Source organism: Pogona vitticeps, chromosome 14, assembly GCF_051106095.1.
Source record: "Pogona vitticeps strain Pit_001003342236 chromosome 14, PviZW2.1, whole genome shotgun sequence".
NCBI lineage: Eukaryota > Metazoa > Chordata > Lepidosauria > Squamata > Agamidae > Pogona > Pogona vitticeps.
The window spans coordinates 11,300,589-11,327,052 of NC_135796.1; the positions used below are offsets into that span (position 1 = coordinate 11,300,589).

General features: G+C 39.7%; 1 protein-coding gene across 1 annotated transcript; it reads left to right on the forward strand.

The window, feature by feature from the left end:
* The first annotated feature begins 1,248 nt into the window (after positions 1–1,248).
* MAPK1 (mitogen-activated protein kinase 1) lies at positions 1,249–24,182 on the forward strand. The gene is made up of 9 exons (XM_020811089.3): positions 1,249–1,532; positions 9,114–9,296; positions 9,530–9,719; positions 10,566–10,682; positions 12,355–12,469; positions 16,154–16,285; positions 16,694–16,803; positions 18,570–18,697; positions 19,557–24,182. The coding sequence occupies exons 1-8, from the start codon at positions 1,390–1,392 to the stop codon at positions 18,684–18,686; spliced, it is 1,107 nt and encodes a 368-aa protein (XP_020666748.1). The 5' UTR covers positions 1,249–1,389; the 3' UTR covers positions 18,687–18,697; positions 19,557–24,182.
* The last annotated feature ends 2,282 nt before the right edge of the window (positions 24,183–26,464 follow it).

The window sequence follows — 26,464 nt, forward strand, 5'->3', positions numbered from 1 at the left end:
TGACTTTTTGCGATCGCTATAGCGATTCGCAAAACAGTGATTTCTATGGCAGAATTTCGCTGGACAATGTTTGGTCCCTGCTTCACAAACCGATTTTCGCTAGACGACGATTTTGACAGCTCCCTCCGCACTCGCAAAACGGGTGTTTCCGGGACCTAAGCTTCACAAGACAGCGATTTAAACAGCCGATCGGCGGTTCGCAAAACGGCTTTCCTACGGCCGATCTCCGCTAGACAACGACGATTCTTCCCCATTGGGACGCATTAAACAGGTTTCAGTGCATTCCAATGGGGAAATGCTTTTTGCTAGACGATGATTTCGCTAAACAGCGATTTCAGTGGAACGGATTATCATCGTCTAGCGAGGCACCGCTTGTACGTTGTAAAGCTCAGTGGAAAGGGTATCCAGGCAAAGCATGCACTGCATTTCAACAGCCCTGTTACTTTGCAGAGTTGCATGCAGCACTAAATGGCACGCTGAACGGAGGTGATCCAATATTTGCAATTTTAAGCCTCTCTTTTTCATCCAAGGCCCAAGGATGTCATTTAAAACAAAAAAAACTTCCACCCTACAAGAGATCCCCCCCTTTTTGACCCTCATGCCGCCTCCTTAAAGGGTGCAGGGGCGGCCACGTGACCCGCAGCTCCCCCTTTTTTTTCCCCTTCTCGGTCCCCTCCCCTTTCCTCCTCTGCGGCTCTGAAGATACCGCAGTCTCCGCAGAAACCACGCGCCCCCGGAGACCACGCCCCCTCCTCTCCTTGACACAAAGTCCCCGCCCCTCCCTTCCTCGCGCGCGCGCGCCCCCGCCCTCCCGAAGACACGCCCCTTTTCTCAGCCCGGCCTCCTCCCTGCCTCTCAAAGCGACATGACCGCAGGCCTTCGCCGGGCGGCGGTGACGTCACTCCGTCACCTACCTACCCCCCCCTCTTCCTCTCTTTCTGGCCGCTGAGCTAGGAGGCCGCCGCAGCTCCTTCCTCCTCCTCCTCCAGAGGCCACGCCCCCCCTGCCTGAGATCGTAAAAGACGATAGGCCCACCTCTCGGCTTGATCCCGCCCTCTCTTTTTTTTTGACCGTTGCTCGCGCGCGCGCGTCAGAGGCACACATACACACACAGGGGGGGGGGAGACAGACCTTGTGTGTCTCTGAGGGAGCGAAGCTCCGCCCCTTTCCCCTCAGCCTGTTCTCACACAGCGGCTGTGGCGGTTGGAGCGGCGGCGGCGGCGGCTGTTCGCGCGCTCCCTCTCTTTCCTCTCACGGGTCACAGGGGTGGCGGTCCGGTCTCTGGGCCCCATCTTCTCCCCTCTTTTCCTTCCTTCCTTCCCTCCTTTCATTCTCCTCCTCCTCTGCCGCCGCCTCCTTCCTTCCTTCCCCCCCTCACGGACCAGCAACATGGCGGCGGTGTCGGGGGCAGCCGTGGGCAGCGGTGCCAACCCGGCCGGGGCCCCCGAGATGGTGCGAGGGCAGGTCTTCGACGTGGGGCCGCGTTACACCAACCTCTCTTACATCGGGGAAGGCGCCTATGGGATGGTCTGGTAAGAAGAGGGACGGCCGCTGTTGTTGACTTCCCCTTTATTCAGAGGTCCCAACCTTCCTGCCCCTTCTCCCTCGCTTTCTCCCCCCCCTTCCCATTATAACCCCCCACCACCCGATATTTGCCTCCCTTCGAAGCAGCCTTCAGGGGCTCCCCATAACCACCCCTTGCTTGGCGTCAAGGCTGGTTTTTGCTGCTGCTGCTGCGGCTATCCAGATTTTTTGCCTGGATAAGCAGGGCACCTTCATGCCACCTTAAATACTTACCCAAGTTTTATTTGGCATCAACTGGGCTGGGTGGCAGCCCGCTTTCCTCAGATGCAGATAAATACGCAGAGAAGAGTAGGCTGAGAGTCTTGCAGACTCTATAAGGTGTAATCCTCCATATATGTGTGTGCATTTATACTGAACTAAACCCCACTCTGTTTAGAGAGGTTTGTTTTCAGGGAAATTGTGCTTTAAGGTTGAACTTGGTATATCTGTTGATATTAAACCAAGCCTCTCCTTATCTTTCCGGCTTGTATAAGGCATTCAAGCTGGCTTGTAGTACAGTTGCAAATAATCAAGATGTACCTGTAAAATGCAACAAAAAATGTGGACCTAAAATGTAATAACAGTACATACTGTTGCTGTTATGTGCCATCAAGTCGCTTCTGTATGAGATGTTCAAGAAGTGATTTTTCTACTCCCAGGAGTGGAGACTTGAAACCAAGTCTTCTGATTTTCTAATCTGTCAGCTACATCACACTGCCGGCACCATAAACATTGAGCTGCCACTTAGTCACACTCGTTTTTATGATCCTCCTGCCACTTTCTCTCGTTCGTCTCTTTTTCTCTACCTCCCCATCTTCCAAAGATGCTTTACTGCAAATATGACCTATTAGACCACCCACTGTGTCTAAACTCACTTTATATTTCTTTATTTGTGTAGCAGTAACTGCTGCCATCCCTGGTGTATTATTGTATTGTACTTGTGGTGAGTTGTTTTGGAGGACAGTAGTTTTTATAAAAGCAGGATAATTATATTATAAACCGATGGGTATCCTTCCCAGATCAGTGGGTGTGTAGAATTTTCAGCCTCTCAAGCTGGTGCTTATGCAAACTTATTCAAAAATAAATAAATCCCTTTGAGTTCAGTGGTATTTTGTCCAAGGAAGTGTGCATAACCTATACATGCATCTTATGTCGCCTTCTTTAGAGACCTTTAGAAGAGCTGCAATATGTGATTTCATATGTGATTTCTCGTAAAAGGAAGCTTTATGAATCTTTGAAGTCAGGGCTGGGACATGTGTAGTGCTCCAGATGTTGGACTGCAACACCTATTAGCCTGTTGGTCCAACACAACAAGATTTGGAGGGTCATGTGTTACCCAGCTTTGTGAGAAAAATATGCTTTGACATAATCATGTAAGGTTCACTGGGACTTTATTCCAGATAAGTGCATAAGATTGCATCCTTGAGAATGAGGTTTATTTTATTTTAGCCATCAGACTTTACTTGCTTTCTAACCAGAGTGAATGTTTTCGTACTTATTTTTAAATATTCATCAAACAACGCACTCTGGGCAAATTATAAGGATTAAATGAATAAAAACATAAAATTAAACTTACCTGTAAAACTTCTGCAGTCTCTGAATATGAAATCCAAGTGGTGGTTTATTTTTTGTTTGTTGTTTTTTAGTTGTTAAGTTGTGTTCGACTCTTTGTGACCCCATGGACCAGAGCATGCCAGGCCCTCCTGTCTTCCACTGCCAAAGAGGAAAATCCTTCCATTATTTCTGTTATAAAGTGGTTAATATGGTGGAGGGGCAAGTATGTACTTGAGATCACTTGAAGGTCTCCCAATGCTATGTTTGTGGCCTCTAGCTGTCCTACCTACCTCTCTTTTTTATTAGGGAAAAAGGTAAATTTCAGCTCCTAGAAGCCCCCAAGAGTGGTAATATAATTTTAATTAGATCATTGCCCCTCCTCTACCAGTTAGTTTGCCAAAATGGCAGTTATCATCATCATCATCATCATCATAAATTGTGTTCTACACCAGAGTGCATTCAAATAAAATTAAAGTACAAACATGCAACATAGCATTTAACAACATGTTGAGAAGAAATGTTTTATTACGGTCATTGACCAGCAAAAACAATGTTATATATGTACCTGTGCATCAACCTAAAACTCAGAATAGGCAATGATCAAGAAAAATTAAATAACTAAGAAACCCGCCACCGGAAGGTAAAGAAATTACTCTCAGAACATTTATAACCAGTGATTGGTTATCACTAAGCTAGCCATATTCTGTCATGGACAGTGTACTAGATTTAAGTAAGGGAAAATTTGAAAGGAAGCAGTGGATCGTTTACCATGAGGTTTCACATATTTATCTGGCTGTTTGTTATAGGATACGCAATAAACGAAGAAAATCTAGAAATGCCTGGCTGACTCCATCTTTATGTTAACTGTAGAAAAATTGCTATGAGCAGCTATGATGATAAAATGTAAAATAATTCTAATCCATTTTGCTTAAAGTCATTCCATCAGTGGTGATTTTGCTTCTCACAGTGTTAATGTCTCCAATATGTGTAACAGAACTCTTGTATACAAAGAATTGGGAGAGGAAAATTTGTGAATTTGTCCAAAACAATACATTCACATATTTATGACTGATGGAAGTCACTAAATCATATTGGGAGTAAGGATGGTTTAAGAATTACTGTAGTGATTTTCATGTGAGCAAGATAGTGTTTAAAAATGTGAAAAGAATATAATGCTGATAGCATTGCTTTTGGCACAAGTCTCATTTAAATTGCATATGTAACATGCTTGTGACAATTAATTTTATTATTGTTTCTTAAATATATCTTATATACAATGCATGTAATAAGATGTGATTAGGTAAAGATAAAGGTTCCCCTTGACAATTTTTGTCCAGTCGTGTCCGACTCTAGGGCGCGGTGCTCATCCCCGTTTCCAAGCCATAGAGCCAGAGTTTTGTCCGAAGACAATCTTCCGTGGTCACAGGATGTGATTAGGACCCTCTTTAACTGACTTAAGGTGCATTTCTCATAGACTCTTCTTCCTGCTTTATTTAGGACCAGAGATCTTTCTCCTACAGCTTTCTCCAGATAGTAGGCACATGGTTAGAGACATCACATAGTTACAGTGTTTGCATTTGTAATGTCCTACAGTGCTGTACAGGCTTGCTGAATGCAGACAATGCTGCTTCATATAGCTGCCACTGTTCTGCAGACTGTATTCTGCACATCTGTTTTGGTTCCCCAGCTTTCGTGCAGACCACCTGTCTAAAAGTAAAAAGTTCTCCCCCCTCATTGAATGGCTGCTTTCTTGCCCTGCAACTCTTACATTGGTGTGCTAATCTGTAGGGCCACCATCAGTTTAGCTGGATAAGTAAAGAAGCATTTGTTTGTACATTCAATAACCCTTTTCATAAGAAGATATTGCAGCTGTAGATGCCAGAGCTATCCAGACCTACACAGGTGTGCATAAATTGCATTTCCTATTAGGGAGGCCTCTGTGATACAGCATGATAATCTGCAGAGATTCTGAGTGGGATGTGCTTTGCTGTAGATGTGTATACACGGAATTCTTTTTTGATTCTATTTGGCAATTTAGATTCATGGCTGTTATGTAACTATTAGTCCAGATAGTTGGTGAATTTGTTTTGATTGATGGAGGGAATTCCAAGTGTCCAGGGTTTTTTAAATAAAAGCAATACAATAAAGTTAGCAAGTGATTAATAAGATTAACAAATGAGCATTTGTTAAGTGTTAATGAACCCTGATTTAAGTTATACTCCATATATTTAGTTGATTTTTAATAACATTTACATCTTTTAGAGCAGACCTACATTGATTATCTGCGCAAAAGGTGTGTACTGGTGATGTATTTTGTTGCTTTGAAAACAGTTGCTGAGGACCACTTTAAAAAAAAGCATGCACATATAAGCCATTCAGCTTACTTTACTAATTGTCATTACCATGGGAATGTAAACACAGACTTAGAATTGCACACAGGTTTTAATGCAGTGATTGTTAGCCTTGGATACCCAGATGCTGTTACATTACCATTTCCAGAATCCCTGGACATTCGCTGGAGCTTATGGGAGTTGAAATCCAGCATCATCTGGGTATTGAGGGTTGGAACCCTGATATAGGCTCAAAGTACTGGGACAATTCAGCAGTTTTTATGTAACTATAAGCAGGTACATACTAACTCTGAATCAGCATTCATGTTGATGAAGTTTCAGATCTAACTGCTCTCTCTTTTCTCTTCCTCTCCCGCACTGATTTCTCTGCCCATTGTCACCACACTTTGGATATATTCAAATGTCTCATTTAAGAACTGCTCTGTCTGAACTCATTGATGTGGATTGATGTTTCTTTCTTTTTTTCTAATTTCCACTCACTTCCCTCCATTCTGTTGTTGTTTCTGTAATTTGCCAACTTTATACTACTGTGGCTTTCTTGAAATTGTAGTTTTTTTCCCCTGTCACTCTTGCCCACACCTCACACTCCGCTACCTAGAAACGTAGGAAGTTGTGTTACGTTAAGTCATACCATTGATCCATCTAGCTTTGGATATATTGTCTGAACACCAGCCTTTAATTCTTCCCTGCCCTCAGTCTTGGGCTTCCTTGTCCTGTACTCTCCACTTCTGGTTTACCTCCTGTTTTTCTTGGTTCTGGTCATCCTTGAGCTGCCATCTTATTCAGAGTACTAAAGACCTTTTTGATTTTACCCATTTTTCAGTCCATGTTCCTTTATTCTCTTGTGAACTTTCAGGCACATCCTTTGTTACCCTAACTTGCACGCTGAGTATATTAGGTATTTCTTTACCTTTTCTCCTTTGATATCCTGTACCTCTGCTGCTTTCCTTTCTACTGTGCTTTTCTTCCAGAAGTATTGTTGCTTTAAATCAGGTTCCATTAACAGTTGTTTGTTTCTTGGCCTTATTAATATTATTTATTAAACCTTTCAACCTCTTTCTGTATCCAAATAAAGGACACTTAGACCAGGGCTGACCAGTAACTTCTGTTCTGTATCCTTTAGAGTCGAGCTGTCACTCAGTTTCTCCTTTGGGGCCAGCAGCTCAGTCAGCCTTCTTACTTTTACTTTCTCCTTCCTCAAATAAAGTTGCTGGCCATCATTTTAACCCTCCCAATGCTGAATGGAATATAGATATTCATGATGATAATCTTAGAACTGCAGAGTTGGAAGAAATTCCATAGATTATTGAGTCCGGCCGCTGTCAAGGAGGCATAATGGTGAATTGAACTCCCAACCTCTGGCCCTGCAGCCAGAGACCTAAACCAAGGAGCTGTCTAACAGTTCTTGATCTATTGTTGCTTTGCTCTGCCCAGGACATAAATAATGGTTCATTGCTTTGTCCTGTAGTTTCCCCAAAATTGCTGAAATACCCCTGATTTGGTTGGGTTGTGCATGTTTGTCTGAAGACAGTACTGCATACATGGCTAGTATACATATACAGTATATGCTTGTACTGTATGCTTAAACTATCCTATCTAGATAGAATTCAACTGATAATTGAAGTACCCATCAGTTGGGTTTGAAATGAACTAATCAATTGGCTAGTCAAATAATAATTAAGTTATTGCTTTCCATACACTGTCCTTTTCTCCATCTCAGAATGGATTTATCTAAATCAGTGGTTTTCAGTATGTCAACGGGACGATCCTGGAACTCCAGATAACATGGACCTGCTGTAGCCTGTACATTATAGACCATGAAAAAGAATTGAGGTAGTTGAATAAACTTCCTCATTCTTTCTGAACTCATGACTGTTCTACCTCAGTTAGCAGACACATCATTAAAACTGATTAACTGTCTTATTTGTAGCTCCAGTATCTTTCTGTAATCTATAAAATATGAACCTCTTTAGGAGTATTTCTGTAGATGTTAGAATGGAAATCCCACTTTTAAGTAGTTTCTATATGCTTTTTAAATATAATGAAGTATTTCACATAAACATTTGCTCCATGATACCAGCCGTCAGTGCTGGATTTAACTCTTGTCCTGTGAATTGTTCAATCTAAAAGTAGATTCAGCTCTAGCCTGAACATTGTTCAGCCTGGGAAACCAGTGACTCATTACTCAGTGTTTTTTTTAAAAAAGACTCATTGCTTCTTCAGGCTTACTTTGGATGATAATATTATTCCTTTTTCTTTTATTTAGCTGGGCAGCTATTAGTTATTACTTGCCCCAGTGTTTGTGTGTGATGGAGGCCTTAAATATACACACATTTCTGTTTCTTCTACGGTCTTGTTAACTTTTAATAAAAATATTTTATTCCCTAAGACAACTAATTTCTGTTCAATTTTATCCATTTGATCTTGCCAAATAATTCTTATAAGCTAGAAAGCCTTGTTTCTGCCTGGTCTCACCATGGACCAATGGTATTGATGCAAAAAAGTTGAGAACAGTACAACCCCTGAAACTGCAGTCGCTACTGCTGATGCAACCCAGCGTGCAGTGCACAATCCCTATGGATAGTAGCGAACGAGTTTGCTACTATCCGTGGTTTCTGGCATCTGCAGGGGGACTTGGAAGCTATGGATATGGATGGGGTTCTCTCATATAGGCAATCTTGAGTTGAGCCTTCTTTAATTCCTACAAGGTTAAAATGACTGCATTTCTATCAAAGCTAGGATGCTGCATGAAGTTTTTCCAATTAAAGCAGACATTATGGATACTTCAGCTATTAGGCCTGAAAGCAGGAATGACATTTAAAATAATTTTTTAGAAACAGAATCTTGGCTGCCATGCAACAGTCAGTTGTGTTGCTTGTATTCCAAGATTTTTAAATGGTCTCATAAATATTTGGGCATGTGTCCAGATTAGAGCTTTTCACATCCTGAGAAGTCTTGAAGAGAGTTGGAGCAGGAAGTGACTAATAGTTACCTGGACAACAGTGAAAGCACTTGGCATCCTGGATCAATCAAATCTACAGGGGAAAATAAATCTGCGTACCATTTTTACTTTGGTAAATAAATATATAATCTATATTTCTTTAATCCTAGTATTCCACAAGTTAAGTATACAAAAGAGTGACTATGTTATTCTGTTGCAAGCATAGGTAGAGAACTGTGGCATTTTAAACAGTTAACAAGTTTATGATAGTGTGATTTTTTTTCCTGATGATATCCCACTTCACTATAACAATGAAAAAGCTGATCCAGTGAAGAACTATCAAGCTTTGAAACGCATTTTGTGTGGGTTGGACTCAGATATGCTCTTGCAGGTGTCCCCACCTATCCTTGGTATCATACCAGCCCTCGCCTCAGAGGATTGGAGATTATGCACATGAATGGGATGGACTGAGGAGGAAGGAGGGCAGAGTTACTGTGTGATTGTCAGAATCAGTACCAAGAAAAGTGATGAAGCAAAAATCCAGAAACTCTGGCAGCAATTTTTTGTATAACAATATTAAGATTACGTTATGATGGTCTTTGAATATATAAAAAAGCAGGATCATTAGTCTAGAAGTGTGAATCTTGTTCTGTAGGTAATGGGTTTTATTTTTTTTCTTTTAATATTGATAATTCCTCTTTCAGTTCTGCATATGACAACGTGAACAAAGTTCGAGTGGCAATAAAGAAAATCAGCCCTTTTGAACACCAAACATACTGCCAGAGAACATTGAGGGAGATCAAGATCCTACTACGCTTCAAGCATGAAAATATTATTGGGATCAATGACATTATCAGAGCTCCAACAATTGAACAGATGAAAGATGTGTATCCTTCAAAACGAAATGTCATTGAGTTTATTTCAGCTTTCTATTCTGTGTTGAATGTATGCTAGTTGTTATCTTGCTTCTAAACTGTATATTAACACTTGATTCCTTTGCTCTTTATCCATTAGCAAGCCAGCAATATAGTTTGTATCGTTTTTCCTAAAAATTAGAAATCTGGCCAGCTCCAGTGCTTAGAGTAAAACATTGGTTGGTTTGCCTTAATTTGATTTACAGATACATTGTGCAAGATCTTATGGAGACTGACCTCTACAAGCTCTTGAAAACTCAGCATCTCAGCAATGATCACATCTGTTATTTCCTTTACCAGATCTTGAGAGGGCTAAAATATATCCATTCAGCCAATGTACTGCATCGTGACCTCAAACCTTCCAATTTGCTGCTCAACACTACTTGTGATCTCAAGGTTAGCAAATATCTTTTCATAAGTTAAGTGTCTCTCTCTCTCTCACTGGGTGTTGATTCCATGCCCCACCCCAAATATATGTTATCTATGTTCCTATAAAATATCCTTATTCTACGCTAGGGAGTGAGGAAGTTAAAAGACATACTGGGAAAGATGTAAATATGTTTTGACGATTGAAACAGGTTTATGCTAGTCCACCTTGAGATGCTCCCAATGTATAGAAAGAGAAGTGGTTGTAATGACCCTGTTTGTGATGAAAGTCATCCAAGCCTTTGGTCAAAGAGAAGCAAAACCATGTTTAGGATTTAGGGAATTGTTCACTTGTTATTATTATCATTAACATTAACACTTGATTGGTCCTTGTAGGTTTGGGCATCCTGTCCCATTTTTCCCCCTAAAGGCAAAGGGTAGGTGATCACTCTGCCAAACCACTAGAAAATCACAGGAAAATGCTACAGGCCTTCATCAGGCTGGGCACCACTTATCTGTGCAAACCGCAGGAAAAGCAAAAGAGTCCAAAAATATTTTTTTAAAAAATAGATGTCTACGCCAGTTTCAAAGTGAGGGCTACAAAGCTAAGCCAGGAGTGTTTCTTTTAAATTATACCTCTCACAGCATTGATTGAATTGTCCCATATTTATGAAAGGCTTGCCAGCCTTTCAGCATTCCTTCCATTTCCCCCATCTTCCCGTTCTGTCCCCTATCTATTTATTTGCGCTTCAAAAGGGGATGTGTATATGTGTGTGGTGAATCTGTGGGAATCATGCTTAGCAGTACTGGAGTAATTGAAAACCAGGGAAAACAGTTCAGTCCTTTGTGTAATACTTTTGTTTTATTTAATGCTAGATCTGTGACTTTGGATTGGCTCGTGTGGCAGATCCAGATCATGATCACACTGGTTTCCTTACAGAATATGTAGCCACACGTTGGTACAGAGCTCCAGAAATCATGTTGAATTCAAAGGTGAGATCTGTGTCTGTAGGGGTTCCATAGATGGTAATCACTGAAACATTTGTGTGCCATGTATTGCAGTCAAACACCCTTTCGATCAAATACAACCCTGTTCTACAAAGCAGTTAACTGACATGCTGGTTTTCTCATCTCTCCCTCGCTACAACTGTATTCCAGATTACACCCTTGACTGCTGAAACAGTTGACAGGTTTGAGTTGATTTGGAATATAGTTTTTTTGGGGGTGGGGTGGGGTTGCACAGTATTCACTTTGATTTTAATCTGATTAAAAGTATTTCTATCTATGCATTTGTTATGTTAGATAAAACTAATGTCCAGGTAGGCAAAAACTGTTTGAGGTGGCTTTCCATGTAACTGTCACCTTAAGGCAACAGTATCTAGTGCAACTGTGGTTTAGCTTTGGGGGAAAAATGGAGCATTATTGAAAATACAGTGGGGTCTCGACTTACGAACGGCTCGACATACGAATGTTTCGACTTACGAACTGTTCTCATAGGAATATATGGACTCGACTTACGAACTTAGATTCGAGTTATGAACTCTTTTTTTCCTTTTTTAAAAAGCTAAGTTATCTTAGGTTAAAAAGAAAAAAAGGAAAAAAATATCCCCCTCTAGTGGCAGAAGGCGGAATAGCAGCTTCCCATTAGTTTCTATGGACGAAAAGAGCAGATACGGATTAAATGGTTTTCAATGCATTCCTATGGGAAATGCAGATTCGACTTAAGAACTTTTCGACCTGAGAACTGCCTTCCAATACGGATTAAGTTCGTAAGTCGAGACCCCACTGTAGGCAATGGCTGCAGCCTCATATTTTTCATATCTGAATCTCTGCATTTTCTCATATTTACATCTTCTTGAAGTGGGAGGCAGTAGCTAGTTAGATATAAAGATCATGTGGATGTGGGCTTGCATCATCACTAGAAGAAGAAGGCAGGCAAGACTGTGGACAAGGTGGGGTTATAATTTGGGGTCAAGAAAGGTGGATCAGAAACATAGTATGAGCCACCCTCTTTACACTCTCAAATATTTGATAATCCATGCTTTAATATTTACCCTGTTTCCCCAGTCTTGTGCTAGCATATAGCATATCTATTTTGAAGTATCTTTTTAGTTCCAAGCAGTATATTTTGGGTGGTAAATAGTAGAGTGATAAATTCTCATGCATTGCTGGCAGAACAGCTAATAAATTGAAATTATCAATATAATCATAATATAAAGAATATACTGTTTCTTTTCACTATGTGAAATACATAATTCATCTCATTTTCCCTTTTGGAAGATAGCACCACTGTACATTTGCAGTTATTTGAAAATGGCACTTCCTGATTGGTGTGTGACCTTTTGGAAAGCAAGATAGGCTTTGGGGCTTGCAAATTTTTGAAAAGTCAGCTGTGTTCTTAACAGGACAAGAATTGGCTAAATTGTGTATTATGCATTTCTGTTGACTTAGGGTTGACTCTTTGTTTTTGCTTTCCCATCATTTTTCTAATGCATAATCTTTGCCTTATTGTTCATGAATAATCGCATAGAGTTCTGAATTTTGAGTACTAGAGGTGGAGTTCTGTTATACAGAGCAGTGAAATATCTGTATTCTGCAACTGTGGTAGTGTATTACTGGTATAGCAAATGCTATTGACAACTAACTTTCCCTTTCCTCCCTATAGGGTTATACAAAATCGATTGATATCTGGTCTGTAGGCTGTATTTTAGCAGAGATGCTCTCAAACAGACCCATATTTCCAGGAAAACACTATCTTGATCAGCTGAACCATATCCTTGGTAAGGTTTGTATTAGGTATATACAGTGGTGCCTCGACTTATGAACGTCCCGACATACGACCATTTTACATTACGACCAGCTCCGGCCACAACATTTTGCTTAAACTTGTGGCCAGAGCTTTGAGTTACAACCAGAAAAAAGGCAGGGAATTCAAATTTGCTAACCGTTGGTGGCGAAGAGGCTGCTTCTTTGTAGCTCTTTCGCCCCAGCAGTTAGAGAGTTTGTGATCCGAGGAGGCTTCAGACTGCCTAGTAAGGTAAGGTGCCGCTTTATACTTTTAAAAAACTGTTCTAGGTGGGTTTTGCAGCATGGTTTTGGGCTGGGTGGTGGGATTATGTTTCTATGCTGTGATGGGTCTTGCAGGGTTTATTTGTTTTTTGGTGTTTTTTCCCCATTTCCAATGGGTATTGTGGGATTTGTTTGCTTTTTGGGTGGTCCCCCCCATTTCCTATGGATCTTGCACGGTTTGTTTGCTTTCTGCCTTGCTTTTTTTGCATATCCGAAGGGTTTTGCATGGTTTGTTTGTTTTTCTCCCCCCCCCTTCATTCAGAATGGATTAATTGCGTTTCCGATGGGTCTTGCAGTGGGTTCCCCCCCCCTTGGCCGGAACAGATCAATTGCATTTCAGTGCATTCCTATAGGAAATGGTGCTTTGACTTACGACCATTTCAAATTATGACCAGAGTTTCGGAACTAATTAAGTTCGTAAGTCGAGGCTCCACTGTAGCTGAAAGACATGTTTGTCTACATTTTGCCATTTCTCTCATTTTACAGGTTTTATTGATGGTATCATCTGCTGCCATCAATTCATATTTCTATTGTTTATTTATGCCTTTCACTTCTGCTTTTTATGTGACACTCTGTGTTCCTTCAGTGAATAAGAGTATAGTCCACCAAAACCTTTGTGTCTTTGTTCCTCATTGAAAAGAACAGGAGACAAGCAAGCACTACTTTTCTTTGTACTTGCATAGTTTGATGAAAATGTAGTCTTTTAAATAGCTTGGGAATGATTTATAAAATATCAGACAGCCTCATGTCAATGATCTCTAAATTGTCTTCTCTGCATACAGCTTTTACAAAGAGCACAATTGAACAAAACAATATTATGTATGCCTTTTTTCCTCCATGTAGAAGCATTACGCTTGTACCTCAGCCTTGAAATGAAAATGGATTTGAAATGGCCTTGAAAATAAATATAAAATATTTACTAGCCTTTTGGTGTGTGTGTGGGGGGGGGAACAAAACCTATCCATAGTGAAGAAATAGGAGGCTGGGAACAACAGAAGCAAGTCTCTTGCCCTATACTCTCAAACTTAAATCATAAGTGAAATGGATTTTTTTCCTGGAATAACAGTGCAAATCATTGAGTTTTTTTAAAAAAATGAAAAATATTAAAATCTTTCTAAAATTCATATGCCCATACATCTTGGCTTTAGAGATGTTCCTAATTTCATTACATAACTAGTCCCTCCAAAGCAGCTGTCCCATATTGTTTCTCATCTTTCAGTGGGAAGATACTGTAAAAATGATCATTCTTTAGAATTTTGAAACCTTTTATTAAAATGATTTTTGCAATTAAAGAAATTCCTTAGACAATAAAGAATGCTCAATTTTTTATTATTTTGAGTGAGTAAGCCGCCTTTCCAGCATCTGCAGCCATTCTTCAGAGTATATGTTTTAAATTTCAGATGAATCTTGCTCCAGCACTTTTGGACTAGAGCCTAACTGATGATTAAATCAAGCAACAGAAAATATTCCAAAGCAATACAGGTGGAATGTAACTTGTTTTTAGTGCACAAATACCATCTGCTTCATAATTACTAGATGCCCATTCCCCTATCTAGTTAAGGAACAGTGCAATCATATTTTGCACTGCAAATAAAATAAAAGCAGAGGATTAGATTTGTTTTGCTCCGTAGCTGAGACTTCTGCTTGTTTTTGAGAGAAGGGGAAGTTATTATATTTAGACAGGATTTTCTTTTAATCTTGCAAAGCATTGCAAATGTGGGAAAAGCACATTTTGAAGTAAACAAGGCTAATCTAAAACAGAAGCAAAAATTCAGCAAAAAAATAAACAGATTTGCTACGTGAACAGTTTCCTCACTTTGCACTTGTGTTTCATTTGCAGACTATAATAACAATCTCTTTCTCTCCTGCAACATTTTCTAGCTTTAAAAATCTAGTTGGTATTGTGTGAAGTTGGAGCCTGTGCTCTGGTGTTGTATTTTGATCTTCGTAACTAGAGATAGAGCAAAGGAAGTAGATACCCAATTTCCAGTCCTTTATTTGCTCTTACTTTTTAGAACCTTAGAACTGTACGGCTATAAGGAACCTGTGTGAACAGGAGCCTGTTTTCATGTGTTGTTCCATTTTGTGGCATTGAAAAAATAGAAAATAATGTTCAGTGGTGCCTCGCTAGACACCCCGCATGACAGTTTTTTCGCTATACATTGACTTTTTGCGATCGCTATAGTGATTCGCAAAACAGTGATTCTTATGGGGGAATTTCACTGGACAATGTTTGGTCCCTGCTTCGCAAACCGATTTTCGCTAGATGACGATTTTGACAGCTCCCTCCATGCTCGCAAAATGGGTGTTTTTGGGACCTAAGCTTTGCAAGACAGCGATTTAAATAGCTGATCGGTGGTTCGCAAAGCGGCTTTCCTATGGCCAATCTTCGCTAGACAATGACAATTCTTCCCCATTGGAACGCATTAAACAGGTTTCAATGCATTCCACTGGGGAAATGCTTTTCGCTAGACAGTGATTTTGCTAAACAGCTATTTCAGTGGAACAGATTATCATCGTCTAGTGAGACACCACTGTACAAAGAAGAAAAGGAAAAAATACAGTTAAATATATAACAGTGTTATTAGCAGAAACACCAAGATCTTTTTAATGGATGTACATGTTTTTCCCCCCTCAGGTGAGAAGAGAAGTTGATTAATGTTCAGTTCATCTCATTGATTCATATGACTTGCCTTTTTATTCAGCATCACGCAAGGGGTGGACTGTTTGAGGCTGATTTTCTTGGGAAGGCATCAAGATATAATTGAAAGGTGTTATTGTCAAATAAGTACAATAGGCGCATGGATGGGAATAGAAGTAAACTTGTTAATATGCTCCTAGAATCAAATCTTTTTTAACAGTTTCATTTCTGTGCATGAAATTGCTCCCTTTTTCTTTTATATCAGTACTACACGACGACCACACAATCATGTATAGCTGCTATGGGCAGCTTCGTATGAGAGATTTTCCAATACCTTTATCTCTAACCATAAAGACCTAGATGAAAGCACCAGAAATAGACTAGTAGTGAAATTGTTTTTGCAAACTGTGTTCCCATCAGCAGCTCCCAGTTAGTAACTTGGCTGCTGTATTTTCGGCTGTCAGCAATTTCTGATAATTTTTTCAGTGATGAAGCCATGCAGTAGTTAAAATCTGGTAGCTTCCAAAGTGTAGCTGACTGTTGTGATGCTGTGACCAGAAGTGGCAGCATTTGATAAAACAAAAAGTGGAAGGTTCTTTGTGCCACATCTTGAGCCTCTAGTGTTCGAGGTGGATGCATGTGATTTCAAATAATACTAGTGTTTTCTTTTTAAATATGTCCACTTCTGTCAAATTGCACACACATGGATTGGTTCCCAAACAACTCATTTTTCTCTGCTTTCTTCATTTTCTAGGTATACTTGGATCTCCTTCTCAAGAAGACTTGAACTGTATAATCAATCTGAAAGCTAGGAATTATTTGCTTTCTCTACCGTACAAAAACAAGGTGCCATGGAACCGGCTGTTTCCAAATGCTGACCCCAAAGGTATCTTTAAAATATGAGGTACAAATTGGAATACAGTGCTGTAGGATTAGTGTTACAAAGACTGGTGTCTTGTGGATTGGATTGTTCTGTTTCCCACTAAATCTCATATAAAGGAACAAAAAATGTTTTTAGAACAACTGGTGGTACAAACTGTGGTCTCCTGGAGGTCTTTCCTTGAGAGCCCTCATCGTCTTTGACCATTTATCCTATGTCATGCTGACCACTAGTAATTAACTTTAGGTAGAGCATGACCTGGCCTTCCAGGTTTGTGCTTTGAAACAGCCATTACATGATGGATAGCGGCACTTAATAGGTTTTATTCAGAAGCTTAGTAGGGAGAGCAATGCTGTAATTAAATGGCTGCCGTGCAACTGGCCAAATGGATTCTAAAATTGTCATTTTCTGTAGCTCTCGATTTGCTGGATAGAATGTTGACTTTCAACCCTCATAAAAGAATTGAAGTGGAAGAAGCTTTGGCCCATCCGTATCTAGAGCAGTATTATGATCCAAGTGATGAGGTAAGAGCTTTGATTGGAATCATGGAAGCTCCTTTGGTTCATATTGAGGTTTTACTTAGAATCCTGTACAAGCCAATGCCAGTTAACATGAGAGAATTTAGACCTTTGGTTTCAAAGCAGAAATGTCTGTTGAGAGCTGTGCCATTTCACTTGTAGCAAACACAGTGGGCTCTGCCTGCACTGTTGAAAACCATTGTTTCTGATATCAAACATTGGTGAGTTCACACAAAAAGATGCCTGAGAACTATGGCACAATCAAGTCTTTCAGACATCTGTGCAGTTATTTGAAAGTATATGTTTGTGCTTGCTTCTTCCTTCAACTGCGCTGTATTTAGAGGCACCAGACCCCCATGTAATTCAAAATCTATGTATATTACCTATGCCCCAGAAAACATAAGTACAAAGCATAAACAATTAATATAGAGAAAGAGAAAAGGAACAATTTTCTCTATCGGGGTTCTCGTCTGTAACGTTGACAGTCTTTTCCATACAGTGTTGTGTGTAATGAACCATAGAGGTCCTTATGACCCCCTGATCTAGAGGCTGAATTAGAGATGTTGTGTTTGAGGGCAAGCAGCCCACTTTGATGACTTCAGTGTTGAACTCATGGGGTTCTGGGTGATCAGATACACTACATTTTTTGAATATTTGATGATTGATTGAGGGGAAAAAATCCATGTATAACCAAAAACATGCTGCTCAAACCCATGCAATTCAAGGAAGAAGTATATTAGCTGAATGTTGATATACTGTAGAAACTTTCTTTCTGTGAACCAGTACCATTATACAAGGGCCATGATTTTACTTTATTTTTAAGTAATTCGCAATGTTTGTAGTAGTTCAGTTCATTCTAAATTAGCCTGCAGTCATATAGATGAGAAGGGACGTGGTGGCGCTGTGGGCTAAACCGCAGAAGCCTGTGCTGCAGGGTCAGAAGACCAAGCAGTCATAAGATCGAATCCACGCGACGGAGTGAGCGCCCGTCGCTTGTCCCAGCTCCCGCCAACCTAGCGGTTCGAAAGCATGTAAATGCAAGTAGATAAATAGGGACCACTTTGGTGGGAAGGTAACAGCATTCCGTGTCTTAAGTCGCACTGGCCATGTGACCACAGAAGATTGTCTTTGGACAAAACGCTGGCTCTATGGCTTGGAAATGGGGATGAGCACCGCCCCCTAGAGTCAAACATGACTGGACAAAAATTGTCAAGGGAACCTTTACCTTTACCATATAGATGGGGGGTGAACAGCGTGTGGCTCCACACATCAGCCTTAGTCAGTGGTAAGGGTTGGTGGGAGCTGTAGTCCAGTAACACAAACTGAGACCTTTTATAAAGCATCTCATTGTATGAGGAACAGTAGCTTACAAAACAAAGTTGTGTAACACGATTCCAGCCAAAGTCTTGATTATGTGTGGATGCACATAGAAATGTGTCACAAGCAAACACGGTGGAGTCGTTTTCCAACTAAATATGCCTAGTATTTTAGTGGTACCTCCTGCAGTATTTTTTAAAAAAATCATATTTTGTAGTAAACAGGCATGGTTCTGTTCACAAATATTGGGTATAATCATTTCAAATGTATAATCGTGTGCTGTAAAAGCGATGCTTCAGATACCTTATTTCAAAAGAGTAGCTTTTGACAGAATGCTTCTAATAGTATGTTCGTTCAGATGTTTGATATTTGAGGAGTGTGTGGATCAAAATTATGAAGAGAGCTGCTGTTAAAGTTTTAACGCAAGTTACCGTATCTTGTGCTTTTTTTCAAAGCCTGTAGCAGAAGCACCGTTCAAATTTGAGATGGAGCTGGATGACTTGCCAAAGGAAAAACTGAAAGAGCTGATTTTTGAGGAAACAGCCAGATTCCAGCCAGGATACAGATGCTAAATGACATATGGGTATATTTAATCTTATACTGTAACTATGCAGAATAAGCTAAAGAGAATAATAGACACATAACATTTGACATATCCCTAAAAGAATAATAAGTACTGAATAAACTAAATTTTGCTTTTAATTAATAAGGTTTAAGATAAGCAAATGTTTTGAGAATTATAATAATAGAAGAAATAATCCAGTCTGTCAAATAGTTTGCTTTCAGTACTTTCTGACTTTTTTCCCTCCATTCACAAAATGAAAGAGGGTTCTTTTGAAATAATAAAGCAGTATGCAAGCTAGTTAGAACTTTACATAATTCATCAGTTGTGAAATGTATATATTGTCAGACCAAAAGACAAGAATGTGTCTCCTTTGGTCTAGAACAGTGGCAGCAAACCATTTTGGGCTCACATGCCCAAACTGAAAAAAAAAAAACAACTAGTGGGCAGTGGCGGAGGAACCGGCAGTAGCGGCAGAAAGGGGAATCTTGGACACGGAAGTGCCTTGAGACCCCACTCCAGATCCACCACCAGCACCAGCTGCTCCGGATCCACCTGCTGAACCGCTGTGCTCTGCTTCTGTTTTGCCATAGATCATATGGTAGCAGAATACACAAAACCCTATCCTGGCTCAAAGAGTTGCTCACTTTACTCTTTTCTAGAGGTTTGCCAGTCTCATTTTTCCAGAATATTAGGAAGAGGTGAGGTGTTAAATATATTGGTGTATCAAGAATGTGGTACTGCTGCCATCTGTTTATTTTTAGTGCTGTCATCTGTGTCATTTCTAAACTGTTTCACCATATACCTTTTGTGTTTCATCCATACATGTGCCCTCAGCTCTTTTATTAACCCTGCCTTTCCGTTTTTGTCTTTCTTGTAGGAGAAAGGAGTTAAAGGGCTGGGCATACTCCACATAGATGTTCTCTTCCTGGTTCCTTGTCTATGGTCATACCTTGTGGCCTATTTCACCTTCTCCACTAACCACTTCAAGCCATTCAGGAGGGCCATCCTTGGTAGCCCTGGCTTCTATGCTTTTAAGAGTCTTTATTTATGCCTGAAAAATTGTTACTGATATTTCTGTATGTAATATCTGACTGACCTTTTTGCAGTACTATCTTTCCATACGCACCTGCTGCTGACGATGTTTAACTGCTTCCCTTTCTGATTTGAAAGATGGAGTGTTTCATTTCCAATCTTAACCAAGATGATGACAGACCAAGATGTTTACACTACAACTTTTATTTTCTAGACTTTATTAGTGACATTTTTTATTTTAATTTTTTTCCCAAGGAAAAGGCTACATTTTAGGGCACTTTATGTTAGTGGCGTCCTCTGCTTTTTTGCACTTCTTTAAGCAGGCCATGGTTTACTAACATATGCTGACACACAGCGCAGGCGGGCAGATTGACACCATGAATCTTGTTTGTGCACTTGTTTTGTACATACAAGTGAATGCAGCACATTTTAGTAGAGTGTCTTCAAATCTTTTTTTTTTTTTTTGTTAACTAAACCATGAAAAGAAACATTCTCTTGCCCCTTTAAGAGGTACTTGTGCAATTTCAAATCATAAAGGTACTCCTTATTCCTCTGCTGTCTTATTTGAAAAATATGTGGTGCTGTTTCTACACATCTTCACCCAGAAGTAAATCCCTTTGAATTTAGTTGGATTTTTTCCTCCTCTGTTTCCTTTGAGCTAGCTGGATAGCTCAGTGAGTGAGGTATGGTTGGGAGTTCAGTTTCCCACTTTGGCTCCCAGAAAAGCCAGCCAGTGTGGCCTTGGGCAAGCTGCATACTCCCAGGTTTTCCCCCAGAAGAAGGGAGCTCATAAGTGCTCTCTCAGAAAACTCAAAGGGTTGCTGTAAGTCAGAATTGACTTAATGGCACACAATTAGTATTATATTTCTTTCCAATTTTGCAACATTATACAAACAGAAGGTAGCAGTTCAACAGTTGACAGAGTGACGAGAGAATAACTTGGAGCCAAATCTTGTATTGGGTCATGTTCTCTTGTAGGAAGGATCTATCTGCAGAGGTGCTCATGTGAATATTGTAAACTCCATCTATCTATTGGCTGTCATTGAAACATTTCTGGCATTTTTACGTTCTTCAGATTTTGTGTGACAAACCAACACTGCATCTTTAAATGAGAACGTTAAGAGTGTCGTTCTTGTAACCTTGCCCAATGGTGATGGGCTCCCAAATTTCTGACACTTGACTGCTTAGTCAAATAATTGAGTAATCAAGAATTATTGATAAATGCTGGCTGAAAAAAAAGTAATCACTAAACCATGTTTCATTCAAACACTCTCTTTCTCTCTTTCTTTTTTAATGATAGCAATTCGAATATTTGTTTTTGATCGCGTATAATGTGGAGTTTATTAGGTGTTTCTGTTCCAGTGCCTCCTTTACTTTTCCCCACTGCTCTGTGGTGAGAAATTTGCCTTGTTCAAGATGATTACTGTGCCCTCGCATGACTGTTAAAAGCTTTCTGTGCAAAGATGATTGTCTAAGTGCCACATGCCTACAGTGGAAAAAGTTACCTCTGAATTGTGTTAAATAAAATTCTATCCAACCAATAACTTAGGAAGAAATAGCTTTGTTTTTAGCTGTTCATATCTCTGCTCTGTTGTATTTTGGCAGCAGTGAAGAATAGATTGTATAAAGATGGCTTACTAATATGATAAAAATGCACTTGTAATTAATGAAAAATAAATTTTAATCATGTAACTTTACATTAACCTTTCAAATAATTTTATTTGCTTATTGAAGGGAATCTGTACTCTAATATTAAGGATGCTTGCTGACGGATGCACTTATTTTACTTTCAGTATAGTTTAGCTAGCTTATTAATCTAGACTTTTGGCAGCCCTCTCATTAGGCATACAGTATTCACTGAGATGAATAGGACTTAGTCCCAAGTAAGTATACATAGGATTGTGTTTCCAGGCTGCCATCCACCTCAAGTTAATCATACAGTACCTGGTTTCTGTTCAGCAGAGTCCCAAAGCGTGTTTACTTATAAGTCATTGAGTTAAGTCAGACTTAATTCCCTGGTAAATGGGCTTAGTGACTTTAATTACTTATCTGGATCATATCCTGATATAAGGGGGCCCTCACACAATTTTTTTTAATGAATTAGTCTGCTAAAGTTAACTTTAAAAAAAGAAGAGCTTGCTTCCAAAGGGCGTTTTATATGAACTCTTACGATCTTTAAGTATACAGTATATACTTTGCAAAATATACTGTTAGAAAACTGCACAGGCTACTCTTGGCAGAGACCAGATACTTTGATTCTCCGCTTGACTGTTCATACTTGTGTGGAAGCGTTTCTCGGTCTTCTGCACATTGTATCTTACCAAAATGCCTACTTCTGTTTGAATTGAAATATAGCTGGAGGCTCTGCCTGCGTGACCATTGCTGCATTAAATTAAGTTTTGACTGTTGCAAAAACTCTACTGCTGCAACAGAAAAGATAAGTATTTTGTTTGAGCTCCTTGCATTTATATCCTGGAGAGTCTTTTATAGTAGAAAGTTCTGCTTTTTTATTCACAACTCCATAGAAGCCATGGATACAATTTACTAATATCTCAAGCTCGGAAGCATTATTTTTGCTTATCTGTCAAAGAAATTGAGTTCTGATCACCAACTGGAGTCATTTAATATTGTTGGGCTCAGATTTCCATGCTGAATAGTAAATGATGAAACAGAAAACCATGTGAAATATATGCTTATAATAGCATGTCATTAATTTGATTTTGTTTCTTCTTACCTATTAAGCTTTTGTATGCCTATTCTAGAAATTTCTACAGAAGCAGTGAAGAATCTGAAGTTGATGATACCAACCTAGCATGTGGTTATGTTAAAGTTTATGGAGAGATCTTTGGTGTAAAGAGTTCGTATGTAGGGGTTCTTGTGAGTTGAATGGAGACTGCACCCAGTTACACACTATTATACATAATCCTTTAAATAACTTCATGTTCAACGCTATGCATATCATTCAGGCAATACATGAAGGTCAACATTCATTCTTTCAAATTTGTGTACCTCCTCCATTGAACTCTCATTAACTGCAAGAGTCACTGGCTGTCAGACATTCCAGACTTAAACTAACAAGACCCTATTAATTACAGTACATGGGTTTATGCAGTGAAAATCTGTTTCCAGATCATGAGCGATGGAGCTTTCTTTTTCTTCAGGCCTAATCTTTTGGCCCTTAAAGCCATACACATGTGCCATATATTGGAAACTTTGTAGTGCATGCTTTTGGGAGCCGGTTATCTTTAAAACTCATACTATATTTCAGAGCTGCAAAAGGACTTCGCTAATCGGAGGTATCCTATTGGTTTCCATTGTAAACTAAACATGAACCTGCCTTATTTAGAATGGTCTGTTTGTCACAATGCTGTTAACCCCACCCAGCATAGGCTCTCCAGAATCTTCAGCAAGGAGTCTTTTTCAGATCTAGGCCTGCTACTTGAGATCCTTCAAAATTAGAGATTAGGCAAGATTCAGCCTGTGACCTTTTCAGCCTGTAAACCTTATCCTGTACCAGTGGGCCATGATACCGTCCAGGCCACTATGGTATATTTATAATGCAGCACCAAACAGCTGTAGCAAGCATATTACATTTTAAAGAATAAGCTGGTTTCTATGGACTTAATAAATGCTTAATAAATCAGTTTTTGACATAGCTCAGATAAGGCGGACACAAACATCATTTTAGCCCCTTTCATAGTTCTTCTATATTTATAAAGCAATGTTTTGAAGCAATCCCAAGTTTAAGGGAAAGTATTTTTGTAAGTTTTTGCAGTTTTAAGTCCAAGAAAATAATTTCAATGCAAGATTAAAGTATGTTTACGCTTTGACTGAAGTATGTATAAGACACCAAAGGTCATCGCACTGGTTGCACTAAGGTGATGAAAAGAGCATCTTAGCAAAGTCCGTCCTTGCAATCAGTATTAATTAGCACGTGCCATCATCAGTACTGAAATTGTATACTGGAAGAAATACAACAATAGAACTAACCTTGTCGTTCCCAGAACTAACTTTGTAAGGCTGCTGCAGGTTTGCTTACTATTGTTGCCTTTTCTTGTGGTGTTTCAGTGTAAAGCACTCCGAAGAAAATAACTTTTTTGCTTTTGTATTGGCTTTGTACTGTCGGTGCCTTAGTCATGTACCCCAGCAACCCTGCACAGCTTCTTTAAGTTAATGGTAAGTTTGAAACCTAAAACAAAGCAGAATTTTATAAAGGTTTTTCCTTTGTTATTACATTATAACAACTAAACATTTATATTGTGTGAAAGATTTGTGATTTAGCAATTATAATATGTATAAAATGATTGTAAGTAGGAAAGATTTATATTTCGTCTTAATTCTGTTGATGTAAACGTACTTTTTTTAAAAAACCATTTAATTCATGTCTTGTTAGTACATGCCCTCTGATTCTTGTAAAAACGAATGTGAAGAAATAATTAAAATTGTGATCCTGAATTATCAAAGTAACAAAGTACTGTGTGTCTATAAAATGATGGGAAGAATTGTTTCCTTCCTAAAAAATTTATTCAATCACTGTTTTAAGATCCTGCGTGAGGGTTTAAAGACTGAAATGTATTTTCCTTGTTTAGGGAGTTAAATCTGTAAATTTCATTTTCTCTTCTTGAATCAAGAATAGTGCTGCTATTTAATAGCTCAGGCTAGGAAACTACTCCAGTTACATTGGGGAGAATAGAGAGCATTTGCAGGCCTCATTCAACATGTCACGCCCAAAGTAAGCAACTGTCTCACCTTAACAGTAGACCCCATCCCACTAAAGCATCCTGTACTGTCTTCATGGCCTTCTCTTTCCTTCCTGGGGCTTGAGGTCTGTAGCCAGAACGTGGAATGGCTGCAGGTAAGTTTCTCTTCTTTCAAGCAGGAGGCACTGCAAAAGGTTCTTTAATGTTGCGTGTATTCAGAAAGGCCTGTGTGAACAATGGCAACAGGAGAAATGTCTTGTCCTTTATCATTTTATACCAAATCTTTAAAGCCACAGGATGGTGACATGAGACATTTTAAATTTCAAATACTACACAAAATGCAGAACACTATTTTAATAGCAAATGCTCTACATAACATGGTCTCTGGTTCCCTCTAGTGGCCAATTCTAGTAACGTCATATTTACAAATACATACACGTATTTGATTTTTCTTTTAATATTTTAAATATTTTCAGAGTGGATAAATTAATCCATGGATAGTGGGGTCCTACTGTACTGCATTGCACAAACAATGGGAGTGGGAGGTTCATTCCTTCTTAAAAAATGGTGTACACTAGTGAAAAGAGTTGAATCATATCTGTACCTCCTAGCATCAACTTGTATGTTACAGATTACCAGTCATTAAGAGCTGATATGTTAATATGATTTGATTGAAGCAGTCTTTTATGTCTGAGAAATTCCTTAACGACAGAATCTGCAAACCAAAGAAAAGGATAATTTCCAAGTCAATTTCTGCTATACTTGATCAAGCACATCAGGACTTTCCCCTTTTATTGATGGATCTCCTGTATCCTGATTAATTTAGGGACTTTAGATCAATGGTTGAACCTTTTGTTTAGAGCAAGAATGGCAGTATGTGGCTGTTTTAGAACTCCCATAAGCACTGACCAGTACAGAGACCAGCAAGGGAATATGGGTTTCCAGGAGCTTCTGGAAGATCTCAGTTATTTAGGTAAATAGCTCCCCAGTTTTTTTAGCAGCAGTTTTTTTCCCCCAAGCATCAGCTGTAGTCAAGAGAAAAGACTAGCTACAACCTGGCCTCTCCCTTATGTATCCTGTGGTGAGTCTTAGATGGAAGAAAAAAAGTTCATTGTTGCCTAGCCATGTGGTCTCTAGGGCTGAGGGGTGGGTTTAATCACCCTGTGTCCTGTGATCAAGTGAAAGAAATGGGCAGTACACCTCCTAAGCCACCCGCAAGCCAGATTTACTTATCTTATGTATTTCCTAATAAATGATACAAATATGTTCCGTTTAAACAAATATAACGCAAGCCCGATAAAATAAAATGGAATTTCAATTCCTAAAGGGTAGAGAATTCCTCAGGTGTGTTTCAATGGAAAGCCAGAGGACAAATGCGTCTTTGAAATCCATTTCAAAAGGTGCCACAAATGGAATGGATGCTCCATGAGGCCCACCATGGAGAAGGCCTTCCGGTGTCCTCCAGTCTTGGTGGGGGGGAGCTTAGCAAGCAGAGCTTCTGAAGCTTCCCTTGAAGGACAAGCAGTTCCATCTGAGTGGAGGTAGCCCTAGCTCCAAATTCTGTTCCTCACTGGATTTGGGGAATTTAGTCCCCATTTCCTAGTCTGCGTAGAGGATGGCAACCAGCTATCCATTACATTTCTCAGGATTAATAGATCCGAAGCCCCGGAGTGCTTCATGGCTTGCAGCTATATCACCAGGTGACAGCCACTCACGTGCTTCAAAGGAAGCTGGTGTGTGTTAGTACCAGAAGCAACAGCAGAAATGGAGCAAGTGGGGGAAATAATCATGGTGCAGATCTATTTTTAAGCTACTTACATTGCTCATTCAGCCACTTATCGCCAGCATGTGGATTGTATGCAGCGCAGTAACTCTTTAACAGCTGGAGTTTGCTTTGTAATTGTTGCCTTTTAGAAAGCTGCTCCCACCTCCATCTTTACTTGCTTTGGAGGCCGCTGAGCAGCCTCATATATTAATACATCTCTGCAAAGTGGCTGCGGGGTCTGACGTAGTTTACCCGAGGTGGCTTGAGGAGGAGAAGAGTTACACATGT